Source organism: Gavia stellata, chromosome Z (assembly GCF_030936135.1).
Source record: "Gavia stellata isolate bGavSte3 chromosome Z, bGavSte3.hap2, whole genome shotgun sequence".
In the NCBI taxonomy this organism is placed as follows: Eukaryota; Metazoa; Chordata; class Aves; order Gaviiformes; family Gaviidae; genus Gavia; species Gavia stellata.
This window is the reverse complement of record NC_082637.1, coordinates 52,775,439-52,792,169: the sequence shown is the minus strand read 5'-3', so window position 1 is coordinate 52,792,169 and position 16,731 is coordinate 52,775,439. Positions and strand designations below refer to the sequence as shown.

At 36.5% G+C, this 16,731-nt stretch overlaps 1 protein-coding gene across 1 annotated transcript in view; it reads left to right on the top strand.

Moving 5' to 3' along the window:
- Positions 1-16,731, top strand: part of ADAMTS19 (ADAM metallopeptidase with thrombospondin type 1 motif 19) — a 156,612-nt gene that overhangs the window by 137,745 nt on the left and 2,136 nt on the right. The window contains exon 22 of the mRNA XM_059833503.1: positions 14,714-14,891. Within this exon, the coding sequence (XP_059689486.1) occupies positions 14,714-14,891 (178 nt within the window). The remainder of the gene's footprint in view (positions 1-14,713; positions 14,892-16,731) is intronic.

Below are 16,731 nucleotides of genomic sequence, written 5' to 3'. Positions count from 1 at the left end.
TGAAGAAGCTGCAGCAGCAGGATTTCTAAATAGTGTCTGTGTGTGAGACCAGAGGTGTAGAGGAGTCATATACAATATCTGGGATAATGGTCCCAATGGTTGGGCTGGAGTTCACTTTGTCTATAGCCTGAAGAAGCGAAAATGAGGAACAAAGGTTAATCTGCTAAACTTTTTCTAGTGAGTCTGAAAGGACATCTGAAGCAACTGCTTGTTTTTTACACCAATGAGTCCCAGAATTCATGGCCTATTCCCAATTATTTATTTAAGAGAGGACATGCAGTGCTGTCTACAAAGCGTGTGTGTGTGTGTGTATCAGGGGGGAAATCAAGTCTCCTGCTGTTGGGGGGAGACAGAGTGAACCCAACATGTCACACAGAGATCTCCCAACTGAGTGGTACAAAAAGCAGCTGTCAGTGATGAGGATTGCTTCTCTTCCATCACAATCAAAGAACATGTGAAAATGGAGAGAGGAAAAAAGAACAAATTCTTTTTTTGACAACTATTCAACAGCATGGGGCATTAAGCATGTGCTTAAACATTTATACAGCCCCTAAATTTCCATAGCAAATAGACTCAACTCCTTCAATTTTGTTCAATTAAAAAAAAATAGAATTTGGATAATATCAATGTTATGATTTTACTGACAAGGTAATTAGCCTTGGTTTTATTCTTTGGATACCCATCCAAAATTGTTAGCTCTTTTAGATTCCGGGAATGGAACAGCGCTGGCCATGAGTCAGAATATGACACTATTAATAGATTTATGGACAAAGAAATTATGTGACTTTTGTGAAATAGTAGAAGTCAAAATAATACTGGCATCACGTTAATAACTTTTATATTGACTTAATTATACAGTTAGTTTCCAGCAAATGAGGTATGTCTTTGTTTCAGAAATGAAGTATGAGCAAATCCTATGGAAGAAGTCAATACAATGAAATGAGAGTGGGGAGTTTTTTGTACATTTCTAACCAATTCTGTAATATTAACATCATTTGTTTCAGATAAGCTTTTTTTATAGATCAATTTACTGTAGTATTTTGCCTGGAATAAACATAATGTCATGTTAGTTTCTAGAAAAACAGACCACCCTTAATAATAGGCAAAAGCACTGATAAGACTGGAAAGGATTTTAAAAGTAGACATTACCCATTTTGCACACACACAAAATCACACATAAATGGGGAATTCTAGGATCTGTATCGCGCTTAGATCTACTGGGACATCTTTGCTGGTTTTCTGCTACAAGCCTCTCTAGGGTAAGCAAAGTTTTTGGGAATGCCAGACTGTAATCAAAAGGTAGTTATGGGCAGATGTTGTGTTGTCTTTTGAATTGCATTATCTGTAAGTGGGGTTATATTAGAAAAAATTTAAGTTGTCGTACATCAATAGTGCCCATCAGGATTGAGCCTTGCTAGGCCACAAAAAAAACAAAGCAAGAACAAACAAGAACAAAAGAAGCTTACAGTTCCTGCTGAAAGATGCTTGCAGTCTTATCTGACAAGTGACATGGTAGGGGAGAACTGTATAATCAAACAGATAATGAAAAGGAAAAGAAAGAAAAGAACATTTTAAATCCACCTGATAACAGCTACTTTTTTCTTTTCCAATGTGTCCTAGGAGAGGGTCTCAAGCAGAAGGTACAGCCTTTATACATTTGTTTTGAACGTTCCCTTCAAGAAGTAAACAAGTGGGTGCCCATAATGACCTTCTCATGGAGTACAAGAGATGGTATAATGCAAAAAGAAGGGCAACAGATGAAAAAAACCCAACCCTCATAGTTAGAAGAGGATGCCCGGAAGATGGCAGCATGTAGCAGAGGCAAATACAGCCCCATGCTTCAGCAGGTCTGTACAGCCACAGTCTTGTTGCACAATGTACAGCATGCTGCGGAGTACCATCTCAGAGAGTGGTATGGGGAAGGAGGAGACTCACACAGCCACTGTTGTTGCCTGTGTGAGAAAGAAAAGGGTAACATCGTTGAGTTCATCAATTGTATGAAACTGCTTTGGACTGTGCTGATTTTAAAGAGTGGTCTTCAGGGAGGCCTGCTGACGTGCATGCTAGGGACACAAATCAGTAGTGAAAAGGTTGATTTCCAAGTCACCTTCATAAACATTAACAGTTAGAAGAAGTTTAGGAAATTCCAAAAGAAAAGGAGCTCTGAAGTATACCTGAACAAGCTGGGTTTTTCTTACTCCCTGGTAGTAAAAGTAAAGTGATAAAAATTTTGCTAAAATAGATAATTGAGAACTTTATAAATACATGATGTTTTCTTCCATGTATGCCCAGCAATATTTCAGAACTAAATATTGTTCGTGTTAGTATGCAGTCATAGACTTTGAACCTTTGGGCAGCTTTACAAATTCTCTGGGTGGTCCTTCCAGCCATATTCTCTGTGGTTCTACCTACAGACTGAAACCATAGCTATAAGCAAAGCAGTCTAGCTGCTATTTGCCCTACCAGTGTTTGGCACTCCTTAAGATTGACAGGTATGATTGACTGGACTCTGGCTTACTGGTATGAGAAAGATCACCAAAGCAGACTTATTTCTAGTGAAGGAGAAATTGCTGGGTCAGTTGGCATGAATTTTAAAAAACTTTTCACTCTACAGTGTAGCCCATTTTATCTTAAGTTGAATAAATGTAGGGATCCATGCTGTACACATGATCTCCTTTGCTGTTTTCTATTGTTGACAACTAACCGTCACTTTAGCTTCTGTAATTACTTTCCATACTGGCAGCTTGTCTAGCTCTTTATTGAATTGCCAAACTTGGCAATCTGGCATTGCCCAAAAGGATAGATGGCTGCGATAGGTATTTTAGCGGCATACTGGATTCAGAGATCCAGGGCATCCACTGAGCTTTGTGATCTGACACCTTTCTTTCCATACAAATGGCTGAATTTGAAGAAATTACTCTTCCTTACTGAAAAATGACAGTGTGGGTGTTTGGCAGCCTGCAAAGTGCTGATACTGTCTGTTAGCATTAATGGCCCTTTTTAACTGTGATGAACAGAGTCGGTCATCTGGAGTCCAAAAACTGCATTTATCAGATTTCCAAAATGCTAATTTATAACAATTTTTTGACATTTTAAAAACCATCTTTGACTATACACAATGAGGTAAAAAAATTGAATGTCTAGATTGGTAAGAATATTTTTCAAACATTCTTTAAAATTAAAAATTAGTTGCTTCAGCTCCCCAAAATTAAGCTGAAATGTTTTCCTGAGAATTGGATTGGTCAAACAAGATACTGTCAACTGGATAAGTTCTTGGAATGGCTTTTTTGGACCAATTAGGTGAAAGGCTCCTTGAAATTTTACAGAGTAATACAAAGGTATGGCTTAGGGGAGAAAGTTTGGTTAAACTGTTAAGCATCATGGCATTTACTGAATGTCTTCACAGAAAGAAGATCATACGCGTACATTTGTATTACAACATTAAACTTTGATACTGGATCTTATTTTTAATAAGGAGGTGGGGATTGCCTTCAAGGGAAAAAAATTAATCAGAAACTAGAAAACTAGAATTAGGGGAAAAAAATGCACCTTAACTGTAAATATTAGAGCTGGAAGTGTAAGTAGGATGCCTTTGAATAACTGTTGAGTATTTCTACTACAAAGAAGATAGCAGGAACCCACTTGCTTGTGCTGAGGTGTGCTCAGTGCTGTCTTTCAACACGTGGACATTGTGATCTCTTGAAGCAAACAAGGCCAGGTGATGGACACAAGTTCACACCTAGCAGGAGATGTGTCGTGCAGCTACGAAGGCAGAAGTCACTGAAGATAGCAGTAGCAGCTTCCCATCATTTCCTTTGCCTCTGTCACTGTCTTCCAAGCCATTCTAGTGCAGCCTAGATCAGGCCAAATACCAAGTCCCAAACTTTTCTGGTTCTGAGTCTTACAGTGCCAGGCCAGGCATTACTGCTGCAGGGGACTTACATATGCACACATATGCATATAAACACGGATTTAAATAAAGAAAAACATTCTTGAGAATTGCTGTATAGAAGCAATGTCCTATATTCAGGACTTCACAGAAATGCCTACCAATTTTTGTGGAGGGCTGCTGGGATATTTGAACAATGAGCCTTCTGCAAGGCTGATGCATAATTCAGCAGGTAGATAAATGGTACTTTACGAGTGAAATCTTTACTCTAACACGCTACTACACAACCATTACAAGGCAGAACTTTATAGCCCAACAAGCAGGATGCATATCCCAGAGTACTCTTCTGAATGAGGAAGAGTAGTAACATCCTTTCAGTATCCTTGTGCTGACACTAATTCTTGCTCAATCAGGCTCGGTCTAAAAAGGTTATTCTCAACAAAATTTTATAAGATAGCAACTACACTGACCACCAGAATTTCAGTGTTCCAAGGAGCTATGCTGAATTTATGTGCAAAGATACTATCATATAACATCACAAGTAAATAAGTAAGAAAGGAGCTAATGGAATTAGAAGTAACATCTGATGGCAAAGGGGGGGACAACACAAACAAGTACAGCAACTTCTGTTTTATCTTCTCATAATTTCACTTAACTGAAATTAATATGTTGTGTATGTACAGCCCATTCTACATAAGGATCTCCAGGCTCCTTGCAATGACTGATTAGGTACCTGCGTCTGCATTGTAAGACTGTCTCAGTATACAAACCAGAAAACACTGCAGTTTGTCTGACTTTTCATGGTTGTTCCCACAGTTTGAAAGAGAACACCAATCCCCTGACATTTTGAACCACATACTTTTTTAATATTTTCAGCATAAGCTTTTGCTGCATGTTCATTATTCTAATTTCTGTCTTAATGTTCTTTTTTGCTTTTGCTTAGTGATAGATATTGGGCAAATCATTTCGTCTGTTCATGTTTATTTGTTCATGATAATGCCTAGATTTTTTTCTCTGATAGCTGACAAGTCATTCCGAAGCTGTCAGTGTGTGCAGGAAAATTCAATTACTCAGTCCAGTGCTGAGACTCAGTCCAGTAGGCATTCTTTTGCCTGCTGTATCTCTATCTCTAAGATCATCTCTCCAAATGTTTTCCTCAGCATCTCTGACTGTATCATCTGCCAATGTGTAACTCATTTAGCCAGTGCACTTGGGTTCTGTTAGAATTTATGTAATCCTTCTGCTCTTGAGGGATCTAGTTGATTTTTGTGTGTTGGAGAACATTTTTCTTTCATGCATTTTTTTATCCTAGCTTTCATGCAGTTAATGTAGATAATAACTGCTTCAGATGTTCGTTCTTGTGATAAACTTGATCTTCTATGAAGTTCTCATTTTGTCACAAAAGTATTTAGTGTTTATTTTTTGTTAGTTTGTTTTAATCTGTGTGATTGTCACTTTTTACTGTTTTCTAATAGCTTCTAACTAGTTACTAGCTGAAAATACTTTATAAATCTAATTAATAACTAATTCTTGAAAATTTCTTTTTAAATAATTGTTTCAAATTCAAGTCTGTGATTTCTGACTGGCAAGACAGACTCAGAATAGCTACTTAACATTATTCATTTACCAGTTTTAAAGAATAACAGGCAATATTACATATTTTTAAATACTGTGAGAAAGATTTACTTTTCTGCTTTATCTGTGCTGTTTCAGGCTGTTGTTCATAGATCTATGTTTAATCTCCAGAGTTCCCTCATCTAATCTTGCCACAAATACTTCCAGTAATGTTGACATAAAACAGAGTTCACCCAAAAGTAATGATCATTCTTTGGTAAGTTCATCACAGGATCACAACAACTCAGGTCAACATTGTCTCTCTCCTGGCCCTCTAATAGCTCCCTCAGGACAGTCATGCTTTTGGGTGACCTCATCATACATAATGAAAGTGTTACACTTCAGTATGGTTTTTCTACTAATAAAACAGTTAGAATAATTTTCTGGAAATCCATTTTTTTCCAATGAAGAATGTGTTTAGACATTTTGAAGAGAAAATTAACCGGTGGAAGTTTTATTGATAGTTGTAATTTTTCTGCTTCATTTTCGCTGTTTATCTTTTAATGTCTTTATTTCAAAAGTAATGACCTGTACGTGGGTTATGGTATTACAGCTAAAACAAAAGTCCTTAGGGTTCAGTTTCCTTATAAACTCTCAATTTGTTGTGGGGTTTTTTTAGTATCTTTCATATCCATTTAGCTGAGTTACCTACTATCACTTCAGATCTTTATGGAGGTAAAGTCATTGTTAGGGATGAGCTCTTTCTTTTACTTGTAATACTACCGGAAAAATTTGAGAGTGCTACATAGCGTCATGCTATTTAAAGGCAAATATTTAATTTTAAGTGGTACAAAAAAACTTTTTGACATATGTTTCTTTGATTTCTGAAAATTATATAGATAAAAAAGTAGAAATTTTGAAGAGAAAGGGGTTTCTTGGAGGTTTTTTTTTCCCCTCCTATGACATTTCCTTTATGTCCTTAATGGGTTCTTTGAATTGTCTTTTCATTAGAAATGCCATAATCATTTAATTACACTTTTGTGCTGATGAGCTATGCTTTTCCCTGGAAGGCTTTCTACAGAGCAGCAGGCCACCATTGTGATATATGCTGACATTAAATTATATACTCAAAGGCTAATATTTTGAATTCTTTTTAAGAGTTAATTTTCATCAATCCAGAATGACATACTCCAACTAATTTCATTGGAAAGATAAAGGTAATTATGAGGTCATCAAATCTAATTGCTTCCAGATCCTTGTTTGTGTGTTTGATAGTTATAATCAATGGGAAGTCATCTTCTGCCAAAATACCATGCAGTGATATCTCAGATATGAAAGTGGGAGATATGATAATGTCTTATTCATCATTAAGCTCTAATGGCAGTAATATATACAATATGCCATGTAAAAGATTTTTTACAAAGTGTTGGCAGTATGATATTGAGTCTAATCCACTAAGTGTAAATCTTCTTACAGAGTTATGAGTTGCATCTGTACAACCAGTTTTATCACATGGCACTAACAAATAATTGTCTCCTTCCGGTTTCTTTGCTGACACACTTTAAAAGTAACATACAGCCTTAGGCAAACCTTTAGTATCTTTAGAATTCGTATAATATCTGTAAAGACATTGAAGACAAGCCATAGTTCTGTAAAAGTGCTGTTGACTGGAGTTGTTTGTTTGCTTGGCTGGAAGGTAGGGATCCTAAAGAAATGGTGGTCATATGGTTTTCTTTCACTTCCTTCATCTCACAATATCACAACGATCACAGAACTGTTTTATCCAAGAAGTTAAGTTGAATGTTTGGTTTCAGCTTTGTATCTGTATTGCCTTTGGAAACCGTGAAGGATAAATACAATTTACAGAACTGGGAAAATAAAAGCTAAGGTTTCACATCACTGAGAAGCATGCAAAGAATTTCATGGTTGCCCTATAGATCTGTAAATTGTAACGGTCTTCAGTCAATTTAGAGATTATATCACATTTAAGGTTAAGGAGGGAAACACATTTTGCTGGGTAACTTTACCTGAAAAAAAAAAGATAATAATGTGGTAGTGAAACCGTTGACTTGAGTTTTGGACCAATTGCCTAACTCTTTTTTCTTGTAGAAAAGTCAAGCTTGCCCTGCTATTTAAAAAATGTTCTTTGAGGATATATTTGTATATTACCAATAAGTCTGAACATCTCTGCTTTTTACTGTAGAATACTGCAGCCATATAGAATGCTGATGTGTCATTAATCATTTGTCAGCATTCTCCAGCTTATTTTTTGTAAAATCCACCAGTGTTTTGATTTCAAATACTGTTTAACAATGTGTCTAAGGTCCTAAATAAGAGTAAAGAACTGATTTTTCAGGTGGAAGTATGCTTAAAATGGTCTTAAAACTTGAATGTGTTTCTGTATTAAATATAGATCTATAGAAAGTATAAATACAAAATTGAAAATGATGTGAAAGTAAAGTACATCTGGATCATACAGAGAAACATTTCTTCCTATATCTGTTGTCTGTATTACAGTTTTTGTCCATGCTCTGACATAGATCATTAATGATGACAGAAAAATGCTGATACCTTCCTTGATTTGGGGGGAAAATGAAAGGCTGTAATACAGTCTGTTGCTTTTATGAATCAGGACTCCAGGTTGTCGTACATGGAATTTTTACAGTTTAATGCTGAAGTTCAGTCTTCACTTTAAAGTTTTCAGGAACTTTTAACTTACTTTTTTTTTTTTAGAAAATAATACGATCATAAACAGATTTCTGTTTGTGGAGGAAAGTAAAAGCTTCATGGTAAAGGCTTTTAAGTCAGTATAAAGCTCGTGGAAGCATCCACCAGAAAAAAATACCCTTCCCTTTTGCTCTTTTTCTGGTTACAGAGTTATCCAAATCAATCCTGTGTGCCACATTAGAAAACTCTTCAGTCTTCTTTCTTGCAAGAAATTTTCCCTTCAAAATTCAAGGGTCTTCTTCCCGTTCCTTGCATAGTCCAGTAAGAAGTATATTGTGGCATCAGCCTCCCTGAGCTTGAGGAGATTCTTGTCCCACCAGTACTTCTCTAAGCGGGCTTCCTAAATGAACTAATAAGCCCCACTGTCCTAATAAAACAAACTGGTTTCATTGGGACAATCAAGCTTTTTAAATCATGAAGTGGGTGTGACTGCGTTTCATCAGTTCATCCAAGAAAGAAATTGGGGAACTGAACCTGGGTTTCAAATATAGACAAAGAATTTGCTACTTCTGAGCTGAGTCCAGCAAGTCTGTTAAGATTGAAGCCTATCAAATCCCACTATTGATTCAGAGTAAATGAGTAATGATATTCTCAAGCATAGATTTTTATATACTGTCCTAGAAAAAATGATTTTTTTTCTATTGTTTCATTAATAATCATATTACACCAAATTCTCCGTGTCTAACAAGGATTTTTTAAAAACAAAACCAAAGAGAAAAGAAAGGTCCAGATTCTTGAGATGAGGTGATGAGTGTTTCCTCCATAAGAACCCTGTCTCTAGCCCAACTTCTCAAAGGTGATCCAGGGCTCTGTCTATCTTACTTTAAAATCTTATCTTTTTTGAACAGATATCCAGTACTAATTATTACTCCAGAAAGAAGAGCTAGAAAGAAAAATGAGGAGGGGAAAAAGAAGAAGAAAAAAAAAAGGGCAAAAGAAAAATAAAATAAATAAGGACAACTCAAACTTGCTAAACTTGGGAGAGACCAAGAGCAGAATTTTTTCAGCTAAACTTCGTACAAGTTCTGAATTTTAAATTTGGCATTCACATACTGAGGTGTTGGGTGTGTCAGAAATGAGAGAGGCAGAAAGACCTTCCTGGAAATTATGCATGGGAGAACTCGCACTCCATCTTATGTTTGGATACATTAGTCCGTCTTTTTGTATTAGTTACACTATTCACAAATGCCTTTATAAAAAAGAAAAAAAGTTCTTAAATAAACTGCAGATTATTTGCTTTATTTAGTAACCTCTAAGAATATTGCTAAACTCAGTATAAAGTCTTTGTTGAAAACAAATGCACCACTTTATCTACTACCTGCCTTCATCAGCAAGCTTCATAAACATAAAAGATAAATGAAAAGATTGCGAGCATGTCAGCAACTATGAATCCTGTTGCTGAAATCTGATTGCTTGCTATCCTTGTTTCACACTCACTTTATGCTGGAACTGATGAACCTATACATAAATGATTAGGAATGCTCTGCTAATAATTTCCAGTAGAACTCATCACTGGGTTTCCTTCTGAGCACATCGCTCTCCATTTTGAATGCTACTTAGACTTGTAAAAACCTTTTATTGAACAATCCGTTTATTCTTGAAAATACATTGTCCAAGTCAATTCTGTTAATATTGTCACAGGATTGGGTTTTTCATTATGGATTGTATACGCCTCTGCGGTGATTGCCTGTTGTCTTGGCAGAAAGATGCATTTTGACCGTTACTGTCTGCCAGTGACAATTTTTCCCTTAATTTAGGAATTCCTACTTCTTATGAAGGCCAGCTGGAAGCGGCTAAGGCATTACAGCACCTTCCTCAGCTGTTGGCCTTGGGAATATCTATTCTCTCCAGAATATATATCTTTGGCAGGGAACAGAAAGAGGAATCTTGGGTAATGGGTGTGCATGCCAAGTGTAAGGATTGTTATATTTAACGCCTAGGTTTCTGTCCTTGAAATTATGTCTAAAATAAGTTCAAAAGTAGGACAAAATTCAAACAGGGTGGGTAGATTTTATTTGAAAGAAAGAAAAAGTTTCAAAAAAAATAGCTGTTAACTATATTTATCCAGGAATTTTTTGTAATCTTTAACAGGAATGTTTTACATGTCTTGCTGCTTGAACGGTTTTACAGTACCTTTAGGACTGTGTCCAAAACGCACAGATTAACAGCCACATAAAAAAACTCTGGCTGCGTATTAGAACATTTAGTCTAAACCTACAAACACAGTTGTCCTACAGGAATTTTTGCTAATCAGCTACATGGCCTTAAAGTGTAGGTCATCTGAACAGTCTGAAGTAAAATTTAATTAACCATCACAAAAATAAAGAGTAGCATGTGCAAGAGGACATTTGGGTAGGAAGAAGAGCTATAGAAAAGTATTCTTCATTCACTAGTAATAAAAGCTGTGGTTTGAAATGAATCTGAGATATGCTGAATTGATGCAAGTTGCTACAGATTGGTTTGGAGTGAGCATTTTCTGTAAATTTTATATACGTAAGCTTTATATTAATATATATTTATATATAAGATCATGGAAAATACAAGCAATTTTGAAAGATAGATTGCTTTCTGATTAAATTTACTGCTTACTATGTAAAAGTGAAAGTATTTTTTGTTTGCTGTAAATTGAAAGCTTTGTTACAGTTTTAAACATGGAAACTCCAGAAGTATACAGAAGCTATGCAGCTTTAGCTACATACCAGAAGTGCTACCTAAAATGTGGCACCTGCACATCCAGTGAGATGGTATTTGCCTCAGCTTGAATATTTTCAGTGAGAGAAATCCAAAAGTGAGGCAAGCTTAGAAGACAGTTTTGGAAGAGTCTGCTTCAGCTAGAATGTACACATACATATGCAGTAAAATTACTATATCAAAATGTGGGTCAGAGCTGTTGCTCTGAGTTGCATCTAGCTGGTTTGCAGAAGTTGAGGTGTCTCTTAATGAATTGGACCAAGTCCATACCTTTGCAGAGTGAAAAAGAAAAATATTATGGATGCCTTTTGTCCTCCAGTATTTAGTGGCTGCTCTCAGTTATACCAGCAGTTGGCTGGTGTGTATGCAGAACAAATTTGGGTTTAAGACCACTTCATGGACACAAACAGAAATCTCACTGTCTGTGTAGCTAGCAAATGCACTGATAAATGCCATACCTGAAGTATGTTTTCCCTATTTCATACTATTTCATACTACTTTGAATATGAGATAATATAGATATGGTAAAAAGATACCGATTTTTTCTGGCTTCCAATCAGTAGTATTCTTAATTCTGAAGCCAGACACCGCTGCTGATGAAGATGTGTGAACAGGGAAGAGCACAGCTTGACTATCAGATCCATGGTTGATTTTAAAACACTAGTGGTTTGGAAAAACTTCTCTTTACTTGTAAACTGATCAGGCTGGCTTTGAAAGTTTTGGATTGCAAATCAGTGTGGTAGACCTGCCTCTTCACATTTTTCCCCAAACATCTTACAAGACTTAATAAATGTTCTCAGTTTTATAAAATAAGAATAAATACAAAGGTAAAAATTAGTGAAAAGAGAAGAAGATAAAACAGAAAGCAAACTTCTTATGTTATTTCCTGCTTTGCCACATCTGCTTTTATCATCCTTTAGTGTCAGCTTCTTCCTCTAAAGTTGGGATGTTAATAAGTAGGTCATGCAAGACTAAAATTAATTGTTTGCAAGTTGTATACACCTTTGGATAGAAAACTACATTGTAATGCTTCATAATGCTCTTTGAAATATTTAACAAAGGCCAGTAATGGCTCAGTAATTAAAGGGATTCACCAATTAAGATTCACCAATTAATTCACCAATTAAGATTTTAATGCCAAAATCTTGCCAAATTCTGCAGAGAAACTCAGGGCCTAAACACCCATTAGCCAAGAGTGTCTGCTTGTTGCATATTGTCTCAGTTGCAGTCACGAGAAGCTTTCAGGTCAGAGCGCATTTGATACAGAGGAGATATGACTGCTGCCAGAGTGCTCTCCACAAAGGCACGTGCATATATGAATTGTTATGCATTATCAGTTATTAGATAAACCATTGGAGCCCATTTTGCCAGCAGAAGTATAGTGTTTTCAAATCCCATTCTCCCCTGCAATACGCCAGATGGCTAGGTTGCACCTATTCATTTTAGGATAACCAAAGGTTAAGTGCAGATAACTTATTTTTAGGAGATCTTACGTGCCAGATCCACCTGCCTGTCCTATCTTCCTTCTCTGTAGCTGATAAAAGAAGATACATACATACTACAAGCTCACACATACTCTAGCTTTGGTTAATAAATATGCAAGTGTTTTACTGAAGGGAAAACATACAATACTGTGTGCAAAATTACTCTAAATTAAGATCATTGTGATAATCTTTAAAGATTATCTTCATCTTATTACCTTCATTGTGTTATCTTCATCATGTTACCTTCATCTTTCCTTCATTCTCAGGTTTTGGGGGTTTTTGTGGTGGTGTTTTGTTTTTTTTTTTAATTTTGCTATTCCATTGTCTCACTTGCTATTCCATTAAAATATTCCCAAGAGAAACCTCTCTGAAATTATGGAGAGAGGAATCCAAGAAGTGGCTGGAATTTTGGCAAGATTAAGATCGATGTTTTGGCTGCTGTTGGTGATTAAATTTGGGTATGTATATGTGTGATTATGCATGTTTACCATATGCATAATGTTGGCCATTAGAGGAAGTCAGATTATTTTTAGCTGCATAAGGAAAAGGCAGATAATTCAGGAAAAGGAATTCTGTTGAGAGGCTTTTTCTCATGCAATTTAAAAGCAGTATACTAAATTCAAAGTTGATGACAGACTTCTGCTTTGAAAAGACTTCGGTACTAGCTGGATTCCCTCCTGTAAAGAGCATATTCGTTCATATGTTAAGCTGTGGTTGCTATTGAATAGAAAATTATGTATTCATAATTAAATGCCTTTGCATGCCTTGGCTCATGCAGCCTGTATCTGATTAGCTTTGCAAGAAATTATATTTCTTTATTGACTTTATGGAGTTACTCCTGATATACATCACTGAGAACAGAAGCAAAATCAAGTCCACTTGCTGCCTCTGTAGAATGCCAGTATTTGATTTCACGTGGTTACAAGTTGAAGTGTGCCATGGACCTTGTTCAGTCCCTTGTGAAAACAGCCTTCAAGTGTATATCCTAGCCTCTTGTACCTCTCTTGGAGTCTCATGAGTCTGAAAGACATGAGTCTCACTTCTCTCGATGTATATATTTGGCTGCAAGCCCTCTATTTCCCATTTGGCATGTGTAAATCTTTCCTCCGAGTAACAGTGTTTAAAATGTCACTCAAAAGCACACAGATAACAAAGCAAAAGGATAAAAAAACCTTTAGTGTTTTCTACACTCGAAATTTATTCTTTCTTTTCAGAAAACTATACTTCTTCATCTCCACCTTGAGACAGGATGGTTGGGGAACCTCTTTTGTTATAGCACCCTCTCCTTGTCTTTCTCTCTCATTTCAGTATTTTTCTAGCTGCTTGTTGAAGCCTCCCAAGGAAATATGTTCTGGATATTTATGTAATTAAGATTTTTTAGAATAAAAATATTTTCAGGATTATGTGGATGGTAGTGGCATACATTTTCAGCCAGTCCTTATATAATTAATTGCAAGAAATTGATTAATATTTGAAAATGTCCTCTATAGTAAATTTCCCCAAAACTTAATGAAAGTTGTGGTTACTTGAGTCAAAATCATTAGCAGGTAGGAGCAAATTGCAATATATAATTTTTTGAATTAATTTGTAGTTAAAGCAATTGAATGTATGTCAATGGGCATAAAAATAATTCATGTCCTGTGAAATTTTGTTCACAAAAAGGCAACAAAGGGTAAAGGATGCATTTTATTGGTTTGGAAGAGATTTTGTATGCATCTGTAAAGCACTGCCCAAGTTTTCATTCTAATATATTATGTTGCTGTGATAGAACATTACCATCATTACAGTGCTCAGCTATTTTAGTTTCTTACCTCATTTTCTGTGGCAACAAGATGGGAAGGTTGATAAAAGGCCAGGCAGCATGTCTCACATCGTGTGTTTCATTTGTGGGACACACCTGAAAACATGAAGATGTGACGCAAAGGCAGGAGGCATACACTCTGCTCAGTAGAAAGAGCACTTTTGCACTGGTAGGAGTAATGACTTAATTAAAAATGCTTCTCTCAGTCTGTGAGCATTTTCTTTTGTTCCATCACTTTCACCTCTAGTAAGATTAAATTAGGATACAAATACAGGAGAACAGCCCCTGCTCCCTTCAGGCACGTTGCTGCATTTCAGTTTCATCACAGGCTCTACAAAATGGACCTTGACAGCAACAGGATGCTGGCATCAGTCCTTCAATAAATACTGCCAATTTATTTGTGCTTTTTTAATTGTTTTTCATTTAGCTAATGGAATGGAAGGCAGAAATCTTGGAATGCTGACAAAAGAAGGAGCAGCCACTGACTTCACCTGGACTGGCATTTCACTTTCATGTTTACAGGCAAAAATACTTTTCCAATGAATGTGTGTCTTCTGTGTGTTCCAGTGCTCTGTCACCTGTGGCAAAGGGATGCAGTCCCGAGTCATCCAGTGCATGCACAAGATCACAGGAAGGCATGGCAATGAATGCTTTTCCTCAGAAAAGCCTGCAGCCTACAGACCCTGTCATCTCCACCCCTGCAATGAGAAAATTAATGTTAACACAATAACATCACCCAGGTTAGGTAAGCAGTTCAAAATGACACATTACTGCTGGAAATCTCTTTTTAGTTCTTTCTCTCCATAGAGTAATGATGATCCCAGTTTAAAAGCAGAGGGCTAGGAATCAGGAGATGTAAATTCTATGCAGAGACTCATCTCTCTGCCTCAGTTTCCCAGTGTGTACATTAGAGACTGTACCTCAGAATGGTGAAGGGTTTTGCTATCCAAGGAAGGACCATATTATGGACATGTGTGATATTAGGAACACAAAACATCCTAGATTAAAATATGTTTATGTTAGAGCTAAGAATTTATTTCCTATATATTTGTTCACTCAATTTTATCAAACATTTCTAAAGTAAGAAAATACCTTGTTTTTTCTTTGAAAGCTTTGCAAACTATGTCCTTGTAATATTTGTGAGATCGAGGAGGCTGTTATTTGTTCCTCAAATAGAAATAGCTCTTTCCACTTGTCTTTAGTTCAGATGTCTACAATCTATGCCTTTAGGCATAGATGTAGGATTAGGACATGTGAAGGAAAATTACTAACAGGAAGAGATTTGCTGTTCCTGGAGGAACTCAGGTCTCTGCTGGTCTTGAATAAATTATATTACTGCACAACTACAGAACTGCCAGTTCTGTTAACGGTTATTTCCTAGTGGGTTGTTGATGATAGTCTTACCATTAGCTCCCTAAAACATTAATCTGCTTCTTGAGCATGACTGGGAAATATTCAACGGCTTGCTGTAAGACAGCATACACTTTCCAGATGATTTTCCAGAGCCGTTGTTAAGGTAAACCCTCCTATCAAATAGATTACTACTGCACAGAAAGCAAGTCTAACATTTTGGGCGGTATGCAATCCTTCCTTTAAGTCAGTGAAGGCTATTTCTCTTTGAAGTTTTTAACCCTTAAACATTTCTGTGTAGTAGTCATCGTTTCAGTTTGCTGGATGAGATGGCAGCTGTTGCTTATGGCCCTCTCCTCTACTATTTCACTGTTGTAAGGTTTCCCTTCATACTTTATCTTTCTTTGTTCAACTGACCTCTCAGAAACAAGAGGCCATCACTCCATCACTGATGCTCTCCCTCTGGTGAGGTATAAGCAGCTTTGTGTCACAGAGTAAAGTGAATCACAAAGTTTCATGGAAAAAATAGAGCATCAGATTCATGAAAATTTGCCTTAATGTGAAGTGCAACAAAGAAGATTGGGCTATGGGGTTAGGGCTAGTGGAAGCTGATGTGGATTGCACCATAGCTAGTCTTTTATAAATATGTTCTCAGTTTCTCTTTCCCTTCTATTAAAGAGGAGAGTAAGTCAAATCTTCCGTGAGACTGACTTTTTTTTCAGTTCAGTGTTTATGACAATTTTTGGATAATGTCTGTTTCTTATGCCCCGTTTTTTACTGTTTTCCCATATTAATTCCATGTATGCACTTCAGCTTGAATAACTGAATGTGCAAAGACCCAAATTTGGTACTAGGGTCCTTCTATGATAAGCACTGTAAGAGGTTTTCGTAAGTGAAACAGGTGTGTGGATTTAACAGATGGCTTCACAAGAAAAAAGACAACACACATGAAAATATGCCGGGTTTATACAACAGGCATACAACAGAAGTCAGGCTTCTGCATCTGAATGTTTATGACTGCTAGAGAGAACTAAATAGTTATAACAACTGTGGGAGGAGGAAGAGTAAACCAAACAGTGGCTTTTCAGGCTAGAGTGATGTCCTTGTCATTTTAGAAGGTTTCAGAGGAAGAATTTGGTAGTCAGGGATTCCCACAGTTAGAAAGCAGCAACAGACTACTAACAGAGCAACCTGAATAACTGGGTGAAGATAAGAAAGACGTGGAGGTAAAGTTT